The 19322-nt window shown below is 47.9% G+C and overlaps 2 protein-coding genes across 2 annotated transcripts in view; one reads left to right on the top strand and one right to left on the bottom strand.

Moving 5' to 3' along the window:
- LOC147196892 (neurobeachin-like) overlaps positions 1-19322 on the bottom strand; it is a 160957-nt gene that overhangs the window by 45691 nt on the left and 95944 nt on the right. The window contains exon 39 of the mRNA XM_086124702.1: positions 15344-15480. Within this exon, the coding sequence (XP_085980828.1) occupies positions 15344-15480 (137 nt within the window). The remainder of the gene's footprint in view (positions 1-15343; positions 15481-19322) is intronic.
- On the top strand, positions 13017-15092 carry mab21l1 (mab-21-like 1). Its single transcript, XM_086124700.1, has one exon. The coding sequence runs from the start codon at positions 13443-13445 to the stop codon at positions 14520-14522; it is 1080 nt and encodes a 359-aa protein (XP_085980826.1). The 5' UTR covers positions 13017-13442; the 3' UTR covers positions 14523-15092.

The raw sequence follows: 19322 nt of genomic DNA, 5'->3' as shown, positions 1-19322 counted from the left end.
GGAGGGGAAAAAAAGACTCCCACGCAAACAAAGCAACTTCTAGCCTCTTTTTTTTTTTTAGACCGAGTCAACAAAATAACAAAGATAACATAACATTGATTGAAACTGCTGCTGTTGCCCATGCCCAGTTCAAATGGGCCTTTGACTTCTATAGCCGTCAATGGCAGTGGATGAGTTCATAAGAAAAATAGCAATCGAGTAATGTAGCAATCAAATAAGTAAATGGCTGATTCTGACATGGTAAAGATCACTCCTCAGTAAGCTGCAGTCATACTAGTTTGTAACATAAGCCTGTGCGTCCCGATTGTCTCCGCGTGTTGCTCCACCTTTAGCGTTCAAAATGTCCGTTGCTTCTCACACCACCATACACACGCATTAACGCGAATGAGCCTCGGAAAATGCCCGCGAGTGTGTGAATTCAATTGTGCTCAATCCATTTGCCACAATGGGGGGGGGGGGGGGGGCGTGGCTATTTGTATGTGTCATAATGGCCTTAAAGGCGGCCTCATATGGAGGCAGAATACCAAAGAGGCTTACAGCCGCCGTTTCATTGAACATTTAGGCAAAAAAGTTCCAAGGGGCCGTGCGTGATGAAAGACGGTAAAGCCGGTGGGATCGGCGAGCCTTATTGTACAGAAGTCACATCGAATTAATACTGAGGGCCACTCGCAGCCTTTCTTCTCCTCGGCTTTTCACAACGGATTAAGCTATGAAAACTCCAAAAATGACTAAAGCACCTATTAGGCTCCGCGCTGCCGCCTTTCTTCTGCCTGCCTTTGAAAGTTGCTCCGTGCGCGTCACGGAACTTCCTTTCACAACCTGCCTGTGCACTTCAAAGCAGGAAAAATGGATGCCGCCACTTGGACGCAGCTAACGTCGTCGCGTTGGAAACTGGCACAATGTCAATATTTGCATGAGTTTTAATCATTCACAGCCACAGTTGATTGACTGACCGGCCAAGTTTTAGTCCTGGTCACAAATATCGGTGGGTTGGGAGGGCTTTACACATGGCAATTATATTGAGTGGGGTTCTTTTTTTTTTTTTTTTCCCCAAAATCAATATCATCATATTTAAAATGAGGCTCCAAAGTCCTGAAAAAGAAAAAAAAACTCCCAGATTGAAAAGGCTGCAGTCCCGTTCTCTCCATCTCCAACTGTCAATCAAATACATTTGGTCATAACAGGACGTGCTCAAATGGCTGAATACCCCCCCCCCCCAAAAAAAATGCATTTTCCAATGTAAAAAGGCAAGCCTGGTCATTTCATGTCATTCAAATTCAAGTCTTCAAGTCTGACTTGTGTCAAATCCTCTGCCGATAGCGCCGCCTGTTGGCATGGCGCTCGAGAGAAAGCCATTCGCATCACGATGGCGGGGGGAGTGGTGGTGGGGGGGGGGGCGTTTTATTGAAAACCCCCTTGTAGCAGTGGAAGTAGTGAGCACCTCTCAGGCATGCAGAGCGAGCGTTGCCATTGATAGGTGGGGGGGGGGGGGGCGTTATCCATGCACCCCGACTCTCCTTCTCTCTGAGGCTCTTCAAAGACGCGCAGGCGGTGCATGAATTGTAATTATGGCTCCTAACAGGATTCGAGAGCGAGCACTTGAGAAGCGGGTCGTGTGGAGTTAAACGGCTGTCACACACTCCAAAGCCGGGCTGCCATGTGAACAAACCAACAAAGGCCGCACTCCCATCCAGCCTTGGGCCCTTCTGGGGCCACTTTACCTCTCGCCGGGAGATTAGAGATCAGCTTTAAAAGCCCAAATGGCATCTTGGCATCTTTGAGTCCAGGTTGCACTTTTTCGGGCTAATGCACAAAAGACGGCCAAAACCAGCAGTGTGGACGTACTTTATCAGTCATCAGGATGGGAGGCTTTAAGGCAAATGGGAACCGGTTTTGGATAAAAGGTGGGGGGGGGGGGGAGTTCGACATCCGATAATTGGTACCACCTGAAAAACCAACGGGAAAAAAAAAAAAATCAGTGTCAGATTATCTCCCGACCTGGCCATTTGGAGCGACGGGGGGAGGGGGGGGGGGGAATCATCTGTGCTTGCACAAAATGCTTCAATGTGGCAGCCTTCAAGTCCGGCCCAGCTTCCCAAAGGAAAAAAAAAAAAAAAAGCGTGACGTCCCCCACGCCTGACCCTCGCTCAATCCTTAATTGGATTGTGAGCAGCGCTGAAGAAACATTTGGGCATTGTTCACTCGGGCTGCGCTTTTCTTTTGAGCGGAATTCCTTCCAGTGGTTTGCTAGCCCAACAAAAACATTCAAACCGCCGCTGACGGGAAACTTTTCAGTTTTCATCAGCCAGACCTTTCTCCCCCTTTTTATTTTTTCTCCGATTCGCTTTCTGAGGGAGCTCGCCGGCGACGGGCTGAAACAGAGCCAAGCGAAAGCCATTGTTGTTGCCTTTCGCCGCCGTCGTGGCCTCGCGAGCGGCCCGCTACCGAGCGACGGCCGCCACGACCCTCAAATCGACACACCGGCCCGAGTGTCAAGCGCCCCGCTTTGAAAAACCGCTACCTGGACTTCAGACATGCTGCCAATTGATTGTTCGTGCTATAAAACAAAGATGTCGAGAGAAAAATATAAAAAGACATTTCAGTCAAGAGGTGGGAGTTGGAGTAAATGGCGTACCTTTTGACGCCAGTCGTTTCCCTTCTACCCCAACCAAATATCGGCAACAAATACTGTTTATCGGCCTCCCCCCACCTCCTAAAAATCACGATCAGCGTCTGCCCTGAAATAAAAACGTATCGGTCTATCCCGAGTCCGGAGCTAGTACAGGGTGCAGCCGCTTTCATTAGCAGCGCTTTGCTAGCGCCGGCAGCTCACGAGCTAGCAGCCATCCTGTAAAATCTGGTTGAGCAATCCAAGAAGAAGTCGTTAATTGTCGACCCGGGCACTATAGCAGCAGTCAAGTGAAAGAATAAAAATGAAGAGCTCAAATCTCTTAACTCATTCAGTACCAACCGATTCTGAACCAAGTCTGAAAAGACGTTTAAAAACGTCTTTGGGAGTGAATGAGTTAATAGAGGCAAAATATGTTTGCCGTTCGTCGGCCGAGATAGAAGAGCCAAGAGAGCGATTTCGCTGACTTCAAGCATCTTTTGACCCGATATTCTTAATGAGGTATTCTAATTTGCCATCCTTGGTAATACGTACGTCGAGATAAAATAAGATAAAGCGCAATTCCAGAGCTCATGGTCTCATTTCAAGACTTTGTATTGGCCCAGTGCATTTAAAGCCACTTTTGCAGGCACGCGTTTTCATTTACGTCTTTGCAGGTGAAACTTTTCAAACGTTTTTTTTTTTCTACAATTGTCGACAAAAACATGATCTACCGATGCCTTTAACAATAACATCAATCGAGCTCATTACCCCCTCATGTGTTGCTTCAAAAAAAAAAAAGAAGCGAAAACTCTAATGAAAATAATGACAATAATATCTCATTAAGGGAGCGAATGAGCGACATGGGGGGAGAATTAATAGCAGACAGGTGTACAACACACCGCAATTATGGAAGCTGAAATGAGTTCACTGCCTCCAGGCAAACACCGGGGAAATTCTGTGTGTGTGTGTGTGTTGATGGTGCTGGTTTCTAGGAGGGTTAGCAGCAGTGCAGACACGCAAAACAACAACAACCAGACAAAAAAAAAAAAAAAAGTCTTAAATGTGTAAATTAGGGCGAGAGGTACGCGCGGCAAAGCGGCTCCCCCTCCGGCAGACGCGGGCAGGCCGAGATGAGACGGAAGCGGGGAAACGTGATCAAGGCGAGCGCGCGGCGGCTCGGCAGGCGTCAGCGCCGCCGCTCAGCTCGGCGGCAAAGTGGCGGCGTCTCCTTTGGCAGTCAATCATTCATTCATTACCGAGTGCTGCCTCTCCGGCTTTTGTATTTTTGACCTATCATATTACTGCCTTGGTAAACGTCTAATCCACCCCCTTCGTTAGACGGTGTCAACAGCCGACATGCTTGCCCCCACCCCCAACACCGAGCAACCCTCTTGGAAAAAGACACACACACACACACACACAAATGCACAAGAGCGATGTATGACTCGGAACATGCAATTTGAATCGAGATATTTTTTGTAAGGCTATTAGATGCGACAAGATGTTGGAATTATCGCCCCCCCCCCCTGACCCCCTTGTCGAAAAATCCGTGATACATGTGGACACACATGGAATGGTTCAGAGGTCACCCCCAAGAACCCCCCCCCCCCCCCCGAGTAGCCTGTGGGCCTGTTTTAAAAATAGCTCACCAGTGATTTCCTCGGAATGTTGTTGTACACTGGAAAAAAAAAAATTGTCAGGTGGTTGCACAAAATGAAATCATCTGGATATCCAGAGACATTTTTTTAAAAGCAAATGTATCATCTCACCAATTTGCAGTTTGGCTGCTCTTTCTTCCACCCAAAGCCCGGCTGATAGGAAAGTAGGAAGGATTCAAAGTGTTTGGGGGCTCATAGTCGTGGGGAAGTTACAATTGAAACCATTAGGAAATGAAAAGGGCGGCACGGCGGTCAACTGGTTAGCACGTCGGCCTCACAGTGCAAAAGTGCAGGGTTCGATTCTGGCGTTCTTGCGTTTTCTGCCCGTGCGTACGTGACTTTTCTCTGGGTCCTTGGTTTCCTCCCACATTCCAAAAACATGCACGGCAGGTTTAAATTGTCTGCAGGTGCGATTGCTAGCGCGAACGGTCGTTTGTCTATGCGTGCCCTGTGATTGGCTGGCAGATTAGAAATTGAATGGATTGATGGAAATGAAAACTTTGGGGCGGGGGAGTGGATGGTGAATTCGTCACAATTTCATTTGAATGAATTGCCCAGCCCGAACGCCTAACATCCATGATTGTTTGTGCACGGATCTTAAAGAAGAAGACCCGACCGGGGACAAAATGTAAATGCGCGTCTAACGCGGTCCGAGTCTCGTTAATTGCCGTATAAAATAAGCAATTGGCAACCCGCCCCATAAGTCTGCACCAGCGTGGCGGATGGAAATGAGGTGGGCTCCATTTGACGCTGGTGCCGGGGAGTGGGCTCATATGAAGCACGGCTCAGTGGCAGCCACAACTAATCAAGAGAGACAAAATGTCTCGCGCTGCCATCTTTGCCTCGCGTCCTCTGGAGAGGCGAACCTCCTCCCCTTTTGCTTTCTTCTCCTTCTCATCTCGGCTCCTAAGGGGAAGCTGACCCCGCCGTAGAAGTGGCGGCGCAGCAGTGAGCAAGGGGGGGGGGGGGTGTTGCTAGGTCAGGCCCGAGCTCGAAAACCGGGTCACGATACGCAACGGGAAGGAAAATATTTTGCAAATGAAATAGAAAATAGGTCAACATAATGCTTTTGTTATTTTGCGACCTGCATCAAAAAATGAATAACAATAAAATAAAAACCCTCATGTGGTGATGCATGCTTCAATTGTTGTCAAGATTAGCTCATAACTACAATCATTCTGTGGTTGTTAAAAACAACAACAAGAATGATTTCTCTTCGGGGTTTTGATTAATTATTATTATTTTTTAATGAATAACTTGAAATGGAAAGTGTATCAGTGTACAGTGATCTCTCGCTACTTCGCGGTTCGTTTATCGCGGGTTCAGTGCATCGCGGATTTTTTCTCGCGGACCGTTTGCAGACTTTATAAAATATATATATATATATATATATATATATATTTATTATTATTTTTTTTAATCTGTTTATGTGTATTGGACGCTACTTCGCGGATTTTCGTTTATCGCGGGTGGTTTTGGTCCCCATTAACCGCGAGAAACGAGGGATTACTGTACCCCCAAAATGTAAAAGGAAACATGCTTGGTGCTTTGGATGCAAAGTAAAAACTCCCCACTCGTTCATTGGGAAAAAAAAGTCATATGACTGAAAAAAAAACCGAAATTAAGAAAGGTAGAAATTGAATACAAATAATGATTGACAGTTTGTATAAAATCATGGAAAAAATGTCCTACCAAAATCAGTGTATGAATATAATAAGTACAACGGTACCTCAAATGGTGAACGACGCATCTTATGAGACTGAGCCGGTGCGAACAAGTTTGCGTTCCGTGCGTGGCCTTATTTGAACAGAATTGGTGCAGCAACGCATGCAGACAGACAACAAAACAATAGTCGCAGGTATATATTCTGCAGTTTACAGATTCACGTATTTGTGAAACTTTTCTTCGTGTATTACGGATGTCTGGATTACACTGCCACCTGGTGGTCAAGGCCCACACACCAAAAGAAAGTATTAAAGGAGTTCATGTTGTTCTGGGACCGAAACGAATTCACGGAATTTCCATTTACTGACAATAGGAAAGATAATGTGCGATGTGTTTAGAGTTACAACCGCAATTACAAATTAAAATGATAAGTCGGGGTACAACTGAAGATGTTTTTTTTTTAAGTCCTGAAAAAAAAAAGTCTGTGTTTCGGATCTCTCTCAAAAAAAAAAAAAAAAAAATCTGTGAATCTGTGTGATTTATGTACTGGAAAAAAAAAGGTTGAAACACCGCTTTGATGGGTCTTAAAAAAACCCGATAAAAACTCTTGAGCGTGCTCTGCGGCAGGGCGTCGCGGGTGAAGCCCTCTCTCTTCGGATGATAACCCAACGGACATAAATCACGGCGCGAAACAAGGCCGACTCGTCCGATTCATTAATGGAAATGATGTGTCAATATGCTGCCGTCCATTCACGCGCGTCAGCTGGCCCCGCCGCACAATGGGCCGGGGGCCGACTTATGAACTCCGCCGAGTCCATAAAACAACTGGCGGCGCCGCTGGGGAGCGCCCCCGAGACGCCGCCCTCTTGCACGGACCAGCAGATGACACAGATGGGGCGAGGGCAAACAAAGCCGAGGGGCCCTTTGTGCGCGCCGGGAAAGCCTTTCAAGAGCCATTCATGCAACAAATTGGGCAAATCTGGCCAGGCCGTGGCCACTCCCGCTTTGCTCTTTTATTAGCGTGAGGCCGACGTCACACTGCGGGCGGAGAGTCTGATTTACTGCGGATTTACCCCGGAAAAAAACCCCCCCAAAACAAACACTGCTTAATAATTACGATATAAGAAGACAGCGAAAGCACTCAACAGGAAGACCGTTGAGCGAGAAGTATTGCTCGGTTGCATTTTATCGGCACAGGAAACACGAAACTGCAATCCGACTGGCTGCCACGCGGCCTAGCGGGGAAGCGCGTGATTTATCTGAGCCAGTCAGTGAAGAAAGATCATACAAAAATGAAGCAAAAAAAAAAAGTGTTTTATCCCGTAGTAAAGTTCATGATTTCCAATTTTGTCTCTGGCACACCAAATGATATCTCATGACAGATTAGTGGTTGGAAGTAAGACATGGCGTTGTGTTAGCCGTAGCGTCGACGCTCCTGTTTAAGTTCCACGTAAATGGCGATCAGTGAATACCAATACCAGGTGTTGATAATGGGTCGATAACGGCCTTATTTTAAGGTATCGAATAATTCTGATGGCTGCCGATACCAGCCGCCAATACTTAAATTTAAAAAAAATTGCACGGGTCTTTATTTAAAATTTGTTGCCATTGTGTTAAATACAAACGTTATATATCAAACGTATTAGACTTCAGGAACTAGAGGGATGGGCACCTGGTAATGATAACCAAAGAGGGAATACTCGCGCTGGTACTCGTCTGGAAAAAAAAAAATGGGATCGAACATCCCTACAGATCAGCGAGGGGAGTCCAGAGCCAATGTTGATATCAGATATCGCCATCCGGTATCAGCAGGAAAAGGAATTGATTCTTTTGGGCTGTAACAGCCTCAACACACGAGTTCCGTTGTTGGCGTTCAACGGCAGAATAATGGACTGCCGACAATTTCAACAATCGTTCGGAGCTCGAATTCCGCCAAGCAAAACAAAGCAAAAAAAGATTTTAACGCTATAAATATTTGACCAAGCAACAACTTGCAAGCGGGGCACTCCAAAGTCGGACCGCAGAAACTTTTTGTGACTGTTTGGTGGCGTGGGCTGAGACTTTAATTGCTGCAAATAAAATGCGCTTAAAGGTTGAAAAACGCCGCGCCTGGACCACGAACGAAGGTCCGCCCGGGGTGGCCACGATCGTTACAAATGTTCGACGCTTCCCCCCCTTCCAAGCCGGTGCCCTCATCAACATGATTTTGGAGAATGTCGTCGAAACCGAGAAACGCTTGAAGGAGAAGTTGGCCCTGAACAACATCGGTCTTGAGTGAGTGCCGTTTGCTTCCGCGCAGGTCATTAAATAAGCGCGCCAGCTTCCTCTCATTAGGCCCCGGCGCATTTTTTTTCACGGCGGCGGCGGCGGCGGCGGCGGCAACGGCACAAGCAATCTGCATGGAGAGACATTTGTCATCATTAGCCCGCCTCTGACAGTTGGCACCCGGCACCTCACATCTCCGCGACTGGCAATTATGAGCCCTTCATCCCTTATTTAGGCAACCTGGCCTAATTTGATCGCGGGGCCTCGACGCCGGCCGCGCCATTCGATTACCGGGGGCGGCGCGGCGGCGTTGCGGCTGGAGTCCTCTTTTGTTCCCTGCGCGTCATCCGGAGGGGAGGCGGATCCGAGGAAGAACCCGTGAAGGTGACGGCTTTCCGCGGGAAGCGCGGACGAGCGTCTCGGGGTCAGTGGGCAGATGATTACGGCGCCCACGCGGAGACGGTCGACGCCTAGCGCGGCATGAAGATTAATACGCTCCTTTTTTGTACCAAACGCACACAAAAAAAACCCCCCAAAAAACTGTTGCCGATGGTGTCGTCATTTGGTGGCAAATCAACAAAGTCACTCAGCGCAGTTTGTTTCCGAAGGAGCGTTGGTCACGGCCCCTATATAGCCCGTTCAAACCAAAATGGCGGACTTCCAGCGCGCTGTCAGGCACGTCTCTTCCGACTTTTTGGTGGGTCTTCTCAAGATGGGCATGCCAGCCAAATTTCAGATCGCAAAGTGAAGCTGGCTGACAAAGCACGACCAAATTCGTGACAATGTGGCCTCAGTCATCTGTCTCGGGCATATGGTTGAAATTTGGTGGCAATTGGACAAATTCTTGAGCTTGTTTTCAAAGGACCCCTTTCAATGGCCGAAACAGACGTAAAATGGCTCCTCGAAAAATTCAAGTGGCTAAATGAAACGGACTTGTTTGCGAGTCATTCTCCCGGTTTACTCATAACGATGGCGGAGTTAAAGACGCCTGAAGAAATGCGTCACGAATACACCACAAATCGCCAACCCTTCTCTCGTCTCAATCAAGCGATGCAAAATCGCAAGCTAACGATGACAAAGTTGCAACCAAATGATGAAACGTTCATTTTTTTATTTTGTTCTAAAGGCAAATTGAGTATTTTCCCAACTCTTAATTTGGCACGCGTGAGCCGCACCGCTGCTAAATTCATGCAAATGCATGCATGTAATTTATCACAAAGGCTGACAAGCGTAGCATATTGCGGGGGGGGGGGGGGGGGGGGGGCTGTGAAGGGCCAAATGAAGCCGAGACAATCAATTCCGTTTCTTAATTTACACTTTCGCCACCTTTTTGTGTGCAGTGAGAGACACGCAAAAATTTTTCAAAACGCACGTCTGGTCGTCGAAGTTTGTGTTGCACGGCAGCGCGCGCGCGCGCGCTCGATCCAGTTGGAAAAGGTGGCGAGCCTCCAGGCGACGCGCGGCAGAGGCCCGGCGCTGGAGGAAACTAATGAATGGACGCAAGCCAAAGGGGGTCCGGCAAAATTAGTCGGCCTCCTGCGGCGACACCATATTGCCCGGGAATAATAATAATAATACTAATAACAATAATAATGTTCCGTTATTTAAAAAAAGATCCCACTGACAGTCTCACGGTGGTGACAGTCAATATCCTAAACGCACGCTGGCAGCTCACCCACGAGATGAAACAATGTCACAGTGGGAATGTCACATTTCGGACATTTTTAAACTGATTTCGACAGAAAGATGTCATTTCGTTCCGTCCCCTGAATCGTATCGGCGCATTAGCTTGGCAGCTGCGGTATTAGCTAAACGTCCCTTTTTAAAAAAAAAAAAAATTTAACTTTGAACTTCAGCTTGACATGAGCCACTCGAGCGCACCGAGAAAGACAACTTGAATGGCATTTTTTTTTTTTTTGAATAGCATGCAGGCACAATTGTCCACCGTTTTATAAGGTTGATGAAAACAGAAAGTCAAGAGATTTCAAATATGTTCTTATTTTGTAGGACATACTGTATTCATTGAGATTTTTTTTTTTCCGACCAAATTTCAGGTTGCTAAGACAAAGAGGCTGGAGGCTCTACATTTCTAAATTCTAATATTTTGTTTGCAAAGTCATCAAACTCCTCGCATGGTGGCGTCGAACCAAATTAGCTGACTTCCTGAATGTATTTTGTGGGTCAACTCAAGGCTGCAACCTCAAAGTCACAATTTGGTAAAGTTCATATTTTTGTCACCAATCCACACTATTGGTCATTCGACGCACGTACGTGATTTTTACAACTTACTGACAAATCAAGTGTTGAAAATGGCTCGCGCTCTTTGACCAACGCTCACGCTTGAGTAATAAGGCCGTTTTTTGGGGGGGGGGGTCTCCTGAAAAGTGACGATTTTTGCACGGAGCACGATTGTCAAAATCGATCGTCTTTGTGGCTGATTTCAACATAGCCCGGATGCATCCACATCACCATGAGCACGAGCGTCGCGGTCAAAAGGGGGAATTTCCAGTCGAGTCCGGCTGACCCCGCAATCGCCTGCCACGTTAACAGGACAATCGCTCTTCAGAAAGAGGAAGACGCCAAAGAAAAATGGAGGACAAGAAGCAAAGAAGCGCCCTGCCCATTGCTGTGGAAACAAAAGAGGCCTTGAAAACAGGGTCACATGCGCCGCGAGAAATTTGGGGGTGTGGGGTGGCTGACAGCGGGAGACGCCATATTGATTTACACAATCACGCGTGGGTCAAAAACTGGGCCCGCGCTGGAATCGCAGGCGCATATGTTAGAGCGCGGGGCTTCCTCCTGCTTCTTGGGCAGGCGCGCGAGCAACACCGCTCCCAACGTCGTCGCGAGCGTGGCACCGCGGGGTCCGAGACGACCGGCGCAGCGGAGGGCCCCTCCGCCGGCGGCGCCTTTACGAGACAGCACATGCTTCGGATTAGCGGGCCGTAATCTGGGCTAAATCCCCGCGCTGCGATCGCGCACGCGGACGGCGACGGGCCAAAGAGGTTGCGGAGAAGCCGGCGCTTGGGAGCTGGCCGTACGCTGACGTCGCGGCGCTCTTCGACGGGAATGTCGGACGCGGTCTGCTTCTAATAAACGAGGCGAGCCGAGCCGCAGCGGGAGGGAGGATGGAACATTTGGCAAGACGGGAAGCCACTGTACGCTCCAAAATCACAATGTTACGTGGGATTATGAAGTGAATAGGGCAAAACGTTGTGGCCAAAATACATGGGGGAGGATTGTTTTTCTTCTTTTGGGGGGGCTAGTTGTGAATGACGACAAATCGCACGGCCATTTGTCAGCAGATTCACTTGCGGGAAAGAAGAAAAGTCTTCAATGGGACGCCTTTGACTTGTCCCGCTCGGAAGATTTATCGGTTACAAAATGTCAGGCCTCAAAGATATCAAAGCGCGAGATTGGGACATGCGATGCTGTCACCGCTTGGCCCCACGATCGTCATTTACGATCTGATTGCGCAATCTGTTCACGCCCGATTCCGCTGACCGCCGCTAGGGGGCGCATGCGTGTTTGAGACCTGCAAAATCACGGTTGCGACGCCATCCGTCTGTCCATCGGTCCCACTTGGGTCTTTCTTACTGCATCTCTTTGTTTTTCTTTCATTGTCCGTCAAAATAATACTACTTGATAAAAATGTGTGCTTCAATTATTTTTCAACACACACACACACACATATATATATATATATATATATATATATATATACTGTGCAACCCTCCCAAATTTCAGCCTTTCAACAGGAAAAATGTTGAATGTCAGATTTCGGTATGTGGGACAAATAAAGGATATCTTATCTTATTTTATGTCCATTCGATTTTATGTCAAATCGAATCGATGATCTTTTGTGCAACCGCCCCCCCCCCAAAAAAAACCTGCCAGCATCTGCTCTTCCTTTTTTTCTGACATGTTCTGGACCAAACCAGTGAGTGAATGTTAATTCATTTTTGTACGTTTCCGACATTGTGCTATTGAAATATTTTTTTAGAATAGAGAAATGAAAATGAGGACTTGTTTTAAATTTGGAAAAATCTGATTCAACGAATAATCCAAAAACTAAATAATTGACCAATGAAGCGATGATGATGTTATGCTAATATGTGGCCATTTAAATCCAAGAGAAAAGCACATTCTGATTTTCAAGTGAAGAGTATATGCGCGTACACGTAAAAACAAAATGGAAATGTCTTTTTCCTTCCTGGAGTTGAAGACGCTCATAAACGGCTGGATTATTTTGAATAATTACACATGACAACTGAAACGTTTTCAACTGTGTCTGTGAGAAGAACGCTCAGCGGATTGCTTCGTGTCCTTTGTGACGTTTCAGAACGGAGTTTTATACACGCCACATATCCACCAATGCGCCAAAAATGAATACAAAAAATACCAATGACATTTTTGGACAAAAAAAAAAAAAGTAAATCAAATCGAAGGTCTTTTCCAAATAGCTTGGAAGAAAATTTCGGTCTGGTTGAGTGAAGAAAGATAGAATGCGGGATATCAACGAGTATTTGCCACGCTGACAACGAGATTGTCATTTCTACAATTGAATAGAAAATACATTCGGGGGTGGGGGGGGGGGGATCATAAAACAGCACACCCCAAAAGTGCTATTTTTTCCCCCTTGTGCGTGGGTGTATTCCCTCGTGCGTCGACTCGTACTCGCTGTGGCCTTCCGATGAGCCCAAGCCGTCTATAAAGAGCCCCGGACGGGAGCGGAGTCGTTATGACGTGGCGCGCGGCCATTGGGCCAGCCCGCCACAAGCCCCTCCCTTTGCAAAAAAGCCAGCGCTCGCGCGCGCGAACGCCGAGGCGATGCGAGCCAGCAGAGCTCATTTTTGCACTCGGCGCAAAGCGCGCACGCACACTTCGCATTCGGCGCAGGACAGCGGGGGCCCTTTTCGCTCCCTTCTTCGCGCTCACTTGCGACCGTTTCTCAGCCATGTTAAGCCGCGAGGCGTGAGCGCCGCGCGGCCGTCCCGGAGCTCGAGCCCGCCCGCGCCTCCCCCCCCCCCCCCCAACTCCTCAAGCCCCCCGTTCCGAAGTGGGGTTTACTTCCCCCACCACCACCACCACCACCACCCCCGCCCCATCCCTCTTCTCGTTCTCCTTTTTCTTCGTAGAACGTTGCCTTTTCTCCTCTAAAATTGGCTCCCGTACAAACCGCCGCGTTGGATCCGTCGGCGTACTGCGAGACTCCGGTGTACAACCCGGATCTCTGCCCCAACATGATCGCCGCGCAGGCCAAGCTGGTGTACCACCTCAACAAGTACTACAACGAGAAGTGCCAGTCGCGCAAGGCGGCGGTGTCCAAGACCATCCGCGAGGTGTGCAAGGTGGTGTCGGACGTGCTGAAGGAGGTGGAGGTGCAGGAGCCGCGCTTCATCAGCTCGCTGAGCGAGATGGACAACCGCTTCGAGGGCCTGGAGGTCATCTCGCCCAGCGAGTTCGAGGTGGTGCTCTACCTCAACCAGATGGGCGTCTTCAACTTCGTGGACGACGGCTCGCTGCCCGGCTGCGCCGTGCTCAAGCTGAGCGACGGCCGCAAGCGCAGCATGTCGCTGTGGGTGGAGTTCATCACCGCTTCGGGCTACCTGTCGGCGCGTAAGATCCGCTCGCGCTTCCAGACGCTGGTGGCGCAGGCGGTGGACAAGTGCAGCTACCGCGACGTGGTCAAGATGGTGGCGGACACCAGCGAGGTCAAGCTGCGCATCCGCGACCGCTACGTGGTGCAGATCACGCCCGCCTTCAAGTGCACGGGCATCTGGCCGCGCAGCGCGGCGCACTGGCCGCTGCCGCACATCCCGTGGCCGGGGCCCAACCGCGTGGCCGAGGTCAAGGCGGAGGGCTTCAACCTGCTCTCCAAGGAGTGCTACTCGCTCAACGGCAAGCAGAGCTCGGCCGAGAGCGACGCCTGGGTGCTGCAGTTCGCCGAGGCCGAGAACCGGCTGCTGCTGGGCGGCTGCCGCAAGAAGTGCCTGTCGGTGCTCAAGGCGCTGCGCGACCGCCACCTGGAGCTGCCCGGCACGCCGCTCAACAACTACCACATGAAGACGCTCGTCTCGTACGAGTGCGAGAAGCACCCGCGCGAGGCCGACTGGGACGAGAACTGCCTGGGCGACCGCCTCAACGGGATTCTATTGCAGCTCATCTCCTGCCTGCAGTGCCGCCGCTGCCCGCACTACTTCCTGCCCAACCTCGACCTCTTCCAGGGCAAGCCGCACTCGGCCCTGGAGAACGCCGCCAAGCAGACGTGGCGCCTGGCCAGGGAGATCCTCACCAACCCCAAAAGCTTGGAGAAACTCTGAGGTAACCCGCCCGAGATCTTCTCGCCGGCGCCGCTCGCGCTCGCGGCGCGCGATACGCACTCGCTCGCGCGCACACGCTTTCCGGTACGATTCCCACGACCCCTTTGACGAGACTTGAAACGCGCGTGGACATTGGATACCGTCGATGTGTTGATGGCGTTGTGAGATTGTGAATGTTGGTGGCTTTTGTTTTTCTTGATCTCCCGGGAACGAAAACAACCTAATTTATACTTTTGCTCGATACGGTTTGTACTCCCTTTTTTTTTTCTCGCAAAAGTTTACATTTGAGTGTAAAGCATCTGTTAAAGAAACATTCCATCGAGTTACTTGAATTTTTAATTTAAAGAATCTTTTTATTGGCTGTTCTCTTTTTTTTTTAATGACTTGCTCTGCCACGATTTCTTTGGACTAAAACCTATATAAATATAGTAAATATATCTGACGGTAAAATTGAGGAAAAGAAATGCACTTGAACTACACTGGATTATAACATCTGTGACCTGTTTTTTTTTTTTTTAATTGTCATCCACTTAATTTAAAGAGCTAATAAAACCAACTGTTATATACGTATTTGTTCGTCGTCATGCTTTTGTTTGGGGAAAAAAAAGTGACAATCGGAACGACGATGGGGGTTTTAAATGACCCGTTTTTTGGGAAAATAGAAAATACACGGCGACGTGGACGCCATGACAATGAAATACAAAGCGGCTGATGAATTTGCGCAGTTTGACATTTGCTGCACGGCAACATGGCGCGTTGCAAAGGGAGCCGTTGCCGTTGCCGTTGTTTCGGGGAAGGCGTTGCGTGCGTGTGCAACTGACCTTGGGGCTGACCCCCTTAAAGGCGGGGTCGTCCTCGTCCACCTCGAAGTAGATTTCGCTGCCGGTGATAGAAAGGGTCCCCCGAGCCACCAGGCCGGGCGCCACCAGCTGGGCCGGGCTGCTCAGCACCACCGGGCCTGCGCGGCGCAAAGAGCCACAAAACAGCGCGTCAATTGCATTCACTTGAAAAGAAAAAAACAACAACAACAACAAACATGCAGTGGCAAGTATTTTTCCCTCCACGACGCTGTACCAATATGGTCACCACGTGACAACAAAACACCTATCGACTTGTTTTTAAAGTCACTCGCGTGTTTAATTTTGCAGGATTGTCAATTCAAAAACCAAAAAGTTTTTTTTTTTTTTTGCATAACGTGGAGTCAACACACGAGGAATAAATATCCTGGCAAAATCAAAACGTTCAGTGAAAATGAATCGGTCCCTCCGCACTATGAAGTGCATTTTAATTTTTGCAGGGTTGGAACTGCGAATTAAGAAAAAAAAAACAAGGTCGTGTATTCCAAACAATGCAAAAACGTATTGAAACCAATCATTAGATAAAATTGAATCCATTTTTTTAAAGTTATGACAAACTGCGGTGTGGTTTATTCCCGACAGGGTCTGTGTTATTAAGACAAACAAAAGGAAATGTCGCTTGTTTGCACAAGTTGAAATCAATACACTTCGTCACACACACATACACAAAAAAAAACCCCCAAAACGTAATAAAATGAACCACTATTGAAACACAGCACTCGCGATCCAGTTTGGGTTATTATTTAAAAAACAACACAAAGAAGAAATGTCGTTTTGTTTTGCCTGCTGTGTAGCAGTGACCAAAAGCGTACAGGGGGATGGGGGGGGGGGGGGGGGACTATCTGCAGTGAAATGGAGTCATTTCTTCAATCAAGTGTCACGTGGACGTTCCTCTTTCGCATTCATTCCCAGCAACTGTGGTGACACTTTTCCAGGCTGTGATCTGATTTCATAATTTAACCCCCCCCCCCCGCAAAAAAAAAAAATGTCCATCGTCAACGAGAACAAAATCACGAGTGCAACATTGTTCAGTCAAATATTAGGAACGGGCCTGCTCGGCCTGGCATCGGAAACGAAAACAACAACAAGAAACAAGCTGCCGCCTTCACCAGCCAGCAGTTTGCTTGCCGTTGTCGCACATTTATTGTTCACCGCGCTGGGCGCTGCGCGTGCACGCGGCCACGTATGCGCGCAGGATGTGGGGGGGGGGGGGGGAATCCGGATTCTTCATCGATCCCTTCAAGTCAAGAGGAGCCACTTGAACGCGCCGTCCGTCTTCATCGGCGTCCTCCAGGGCCAATTAGAGGGACGCCGGTGCGCCCCCCCCCCCTCCGCCCGCCTCGCACCAAACGCGCCTGCGCAGCGCCTCGACGCCATCCAACCTGCCCTCGGTTATCGTGTTTGGTGACGTCACCGCGAGTAATCCGATTGTTGGCAACCAGATTATTGTTGTTCGTGTAATAAAACCTTCGGATGGCGAGCTAAAGAGGCGCAGCGCACACGCACGCGCTGATCGGCGCGGCTCTTGTCTTGCAGCACATTGCACGATTAATAAAGCGGATTATAGAAACATTTTAATCCCCCCCCCCTCGGAGAGCCTTTCAGAATTGGGCGATATGGCCTTGCGAGGTTTACATGAGAATAATGAAATTAAGGGCACGTTAACACGAGATTTAAGTTCAAGCAGCCTGCATGCCTCGTTCTTTTTTTTCTCTCTCTCGGTGGATATAAATTGGAACATTTTAATATTGCAGGTTTTGGTAAAAAAAAAAAAAAGTCAAATTTTCGGGTTATTACCTCACAATACACCCGCACGAGATCGAAAGTGTAATTAAAAAAGCAAACTCCGTTTGCTTACGCCTACGCATTGGACACTTCATTTGGTACGGGGTGTGAAGAATAACACAAAGAATAAAGAATTATGAAAGAATAGACCACGTGACTATTGCTGTTGGAGCTTGGAATTGACACGGTTTCAAGTTTAAAACTCTACGAACCCCCCCACCAAAATATTCCGTTTTTTTGTGTGTGTGTGACCGAAACGCAATACAGTAATATTATTTTTATTTTACAAGGTACGTGTCGATGATAATTAAGGGCGGGTCATATTGACGCATTGACCACTGTGTGTGTGTGTGTACCAAATTCATAATCTAAAATAATGAACACGATGGTGACATGAGTGACCATTTGTATTAATTTTTGCGCACACGTACCCAATAAAATGTCTCAGTTGGTGCATTACATAATGTGCACACCATGCTAAGTCTTCCAAATGAGGAAGAATAATTACACCAATAATTAATATCCTTGGCTAAAACATACGGGATGCAAGAGTATGTTCATCAAACGTTAATACAAGACACGCGAATATTTATATTTCTTTCAAACAATTTTATGCTGCAGCTAAACACGACATATCCATTTAAAAAAATTGTGAAAGCTTTACAAAATAATATTTAAAAAAATATATTACCATTGTTAATTGAACAAAATACAAAGTAATTGTTGAATTGACAAACAATACGTGACACACACACGCACGCACGCACGCACACACACACACACACACACACACCACTCGTTTCTGAATTTAACATGAACAAGGCTGTAAAAGTGATACGAGGATGAAAGGTAACCGTGCGCATGCTTCACCTCTTGTCCGACATGGACACGGAAGTGGTTCCTTTAGGCGTCCGCGCACATGCCTGTACATTATTCGGATCTCTGACCGATAACTCTCCACGTGACCACGTGAAGTGCACTGAAAATTGTTGAATTGACTCGATTTTATTTGGTCAAGTGCCTGCGAAAAATAAAAAATACAATCAGAGGCATTTTTATAAGTCGCTGGTGGTACGAAGAGCTACTTCCATGTTAGCACTGTTAGATGTCAAATTCCCATTACAACAATCGACTTGGAAAAATGTCTCTGGATCAGATCGATTTGATTTTGTGCAACCATTTGATTGAAATAAGACAAGGGTATATTCAACACACGCTATATATATTATATAGATATGAAATATGCTCAAATGCTCAAAATAAAGCAACTCAAATCGTCCAAATGACGGCTCGTATCTTGAAAAAAGCTCGGCTCACGTTTAGCTCAACGTAGCATTCTATCCTTCCATTTGGACATGTTCGGCCTTAATCACAACTTCTCTTTTTGATGGAGAGTAATCCGTTTTTTTTTTTTTTTCATTCTGGTCGCTTGACTGTGAAGGTCGGCGAGAACGAGTCGGGCCTCTCGGTCACGCCCCCAGGCGGGGGAGGGCGCCGATGAGACTGGCTGAGGTTGAAAGTGGCGCTCGGCGCCGGCCCGCTCTCCAGTGGCTTTTTTGCCAAGATGACTGCGTTTGTGTGAACAGCTAGCTCATTCCCGCATCTTGTGTCACTTAATGTAAAAAAAATAAAATAAAATACACGACATGGATAAAAGTATTTGGACGTGTGCTCGTTACGCATGCCGGAAGAACATGTAGACAGCTTGCAAGTCTTCCAGGAAGACTTTCTTCCAAGAGTTTTTCGAGAAGTCTTTACTTTGTACTGCAATTCGGTTGTGTTTAACTTTGAAGATCAATTGATTTAACTTGAATCCTGAATGTTTATCCGGAAATGTTTGGTACATCTTTTGTAAAACGTTGATGTGCGATACATTTGAATTGATTCATTATTCACGTGCGCTCGTAGCGCTCAACATTTCCACGTCGCACGCGAATGCCTCTGAACAAATGACAGCCACCAAGGAGAGCGCATCGACTTGGTGACGTGACCCAGTCCAAGGTAAGGAGACGCACATTCACCGAGGCAAGAAAACGGAGCGCTGAAATGCAACCGAGTGGAGACTGCGGCGCCTGCGGCTAGGCAGCAGGGTAAGCTAACATTAGCACGTGTGTCGTCTATCAAGCGTTTTCAATTCGAAGGTGATTGGATAACGATT

This window comes from Hippocampus guttulatus, chromosome 12, assembly GCF_054856545.1.
Source record: "Hippocampus guttulatus isolate MCC_2025c chromosome 12, RoL_Hgut_1.0, whole genome shotgun sequence".
In the NCBI taxonomy this organism is placed as follows: domain Eukaryota; kingdom Metazoa; phylum Chordata; class Actinopteri; order Syngnathiformes; family Syngnathidae; genus Hippocampus; species Hippocampus guttulatus.
The sequence above is the reverse complement of the archived record's forward strand: the minus strand, read 5'-3'. Positions and strand labels throughout refer to the sequence as shown.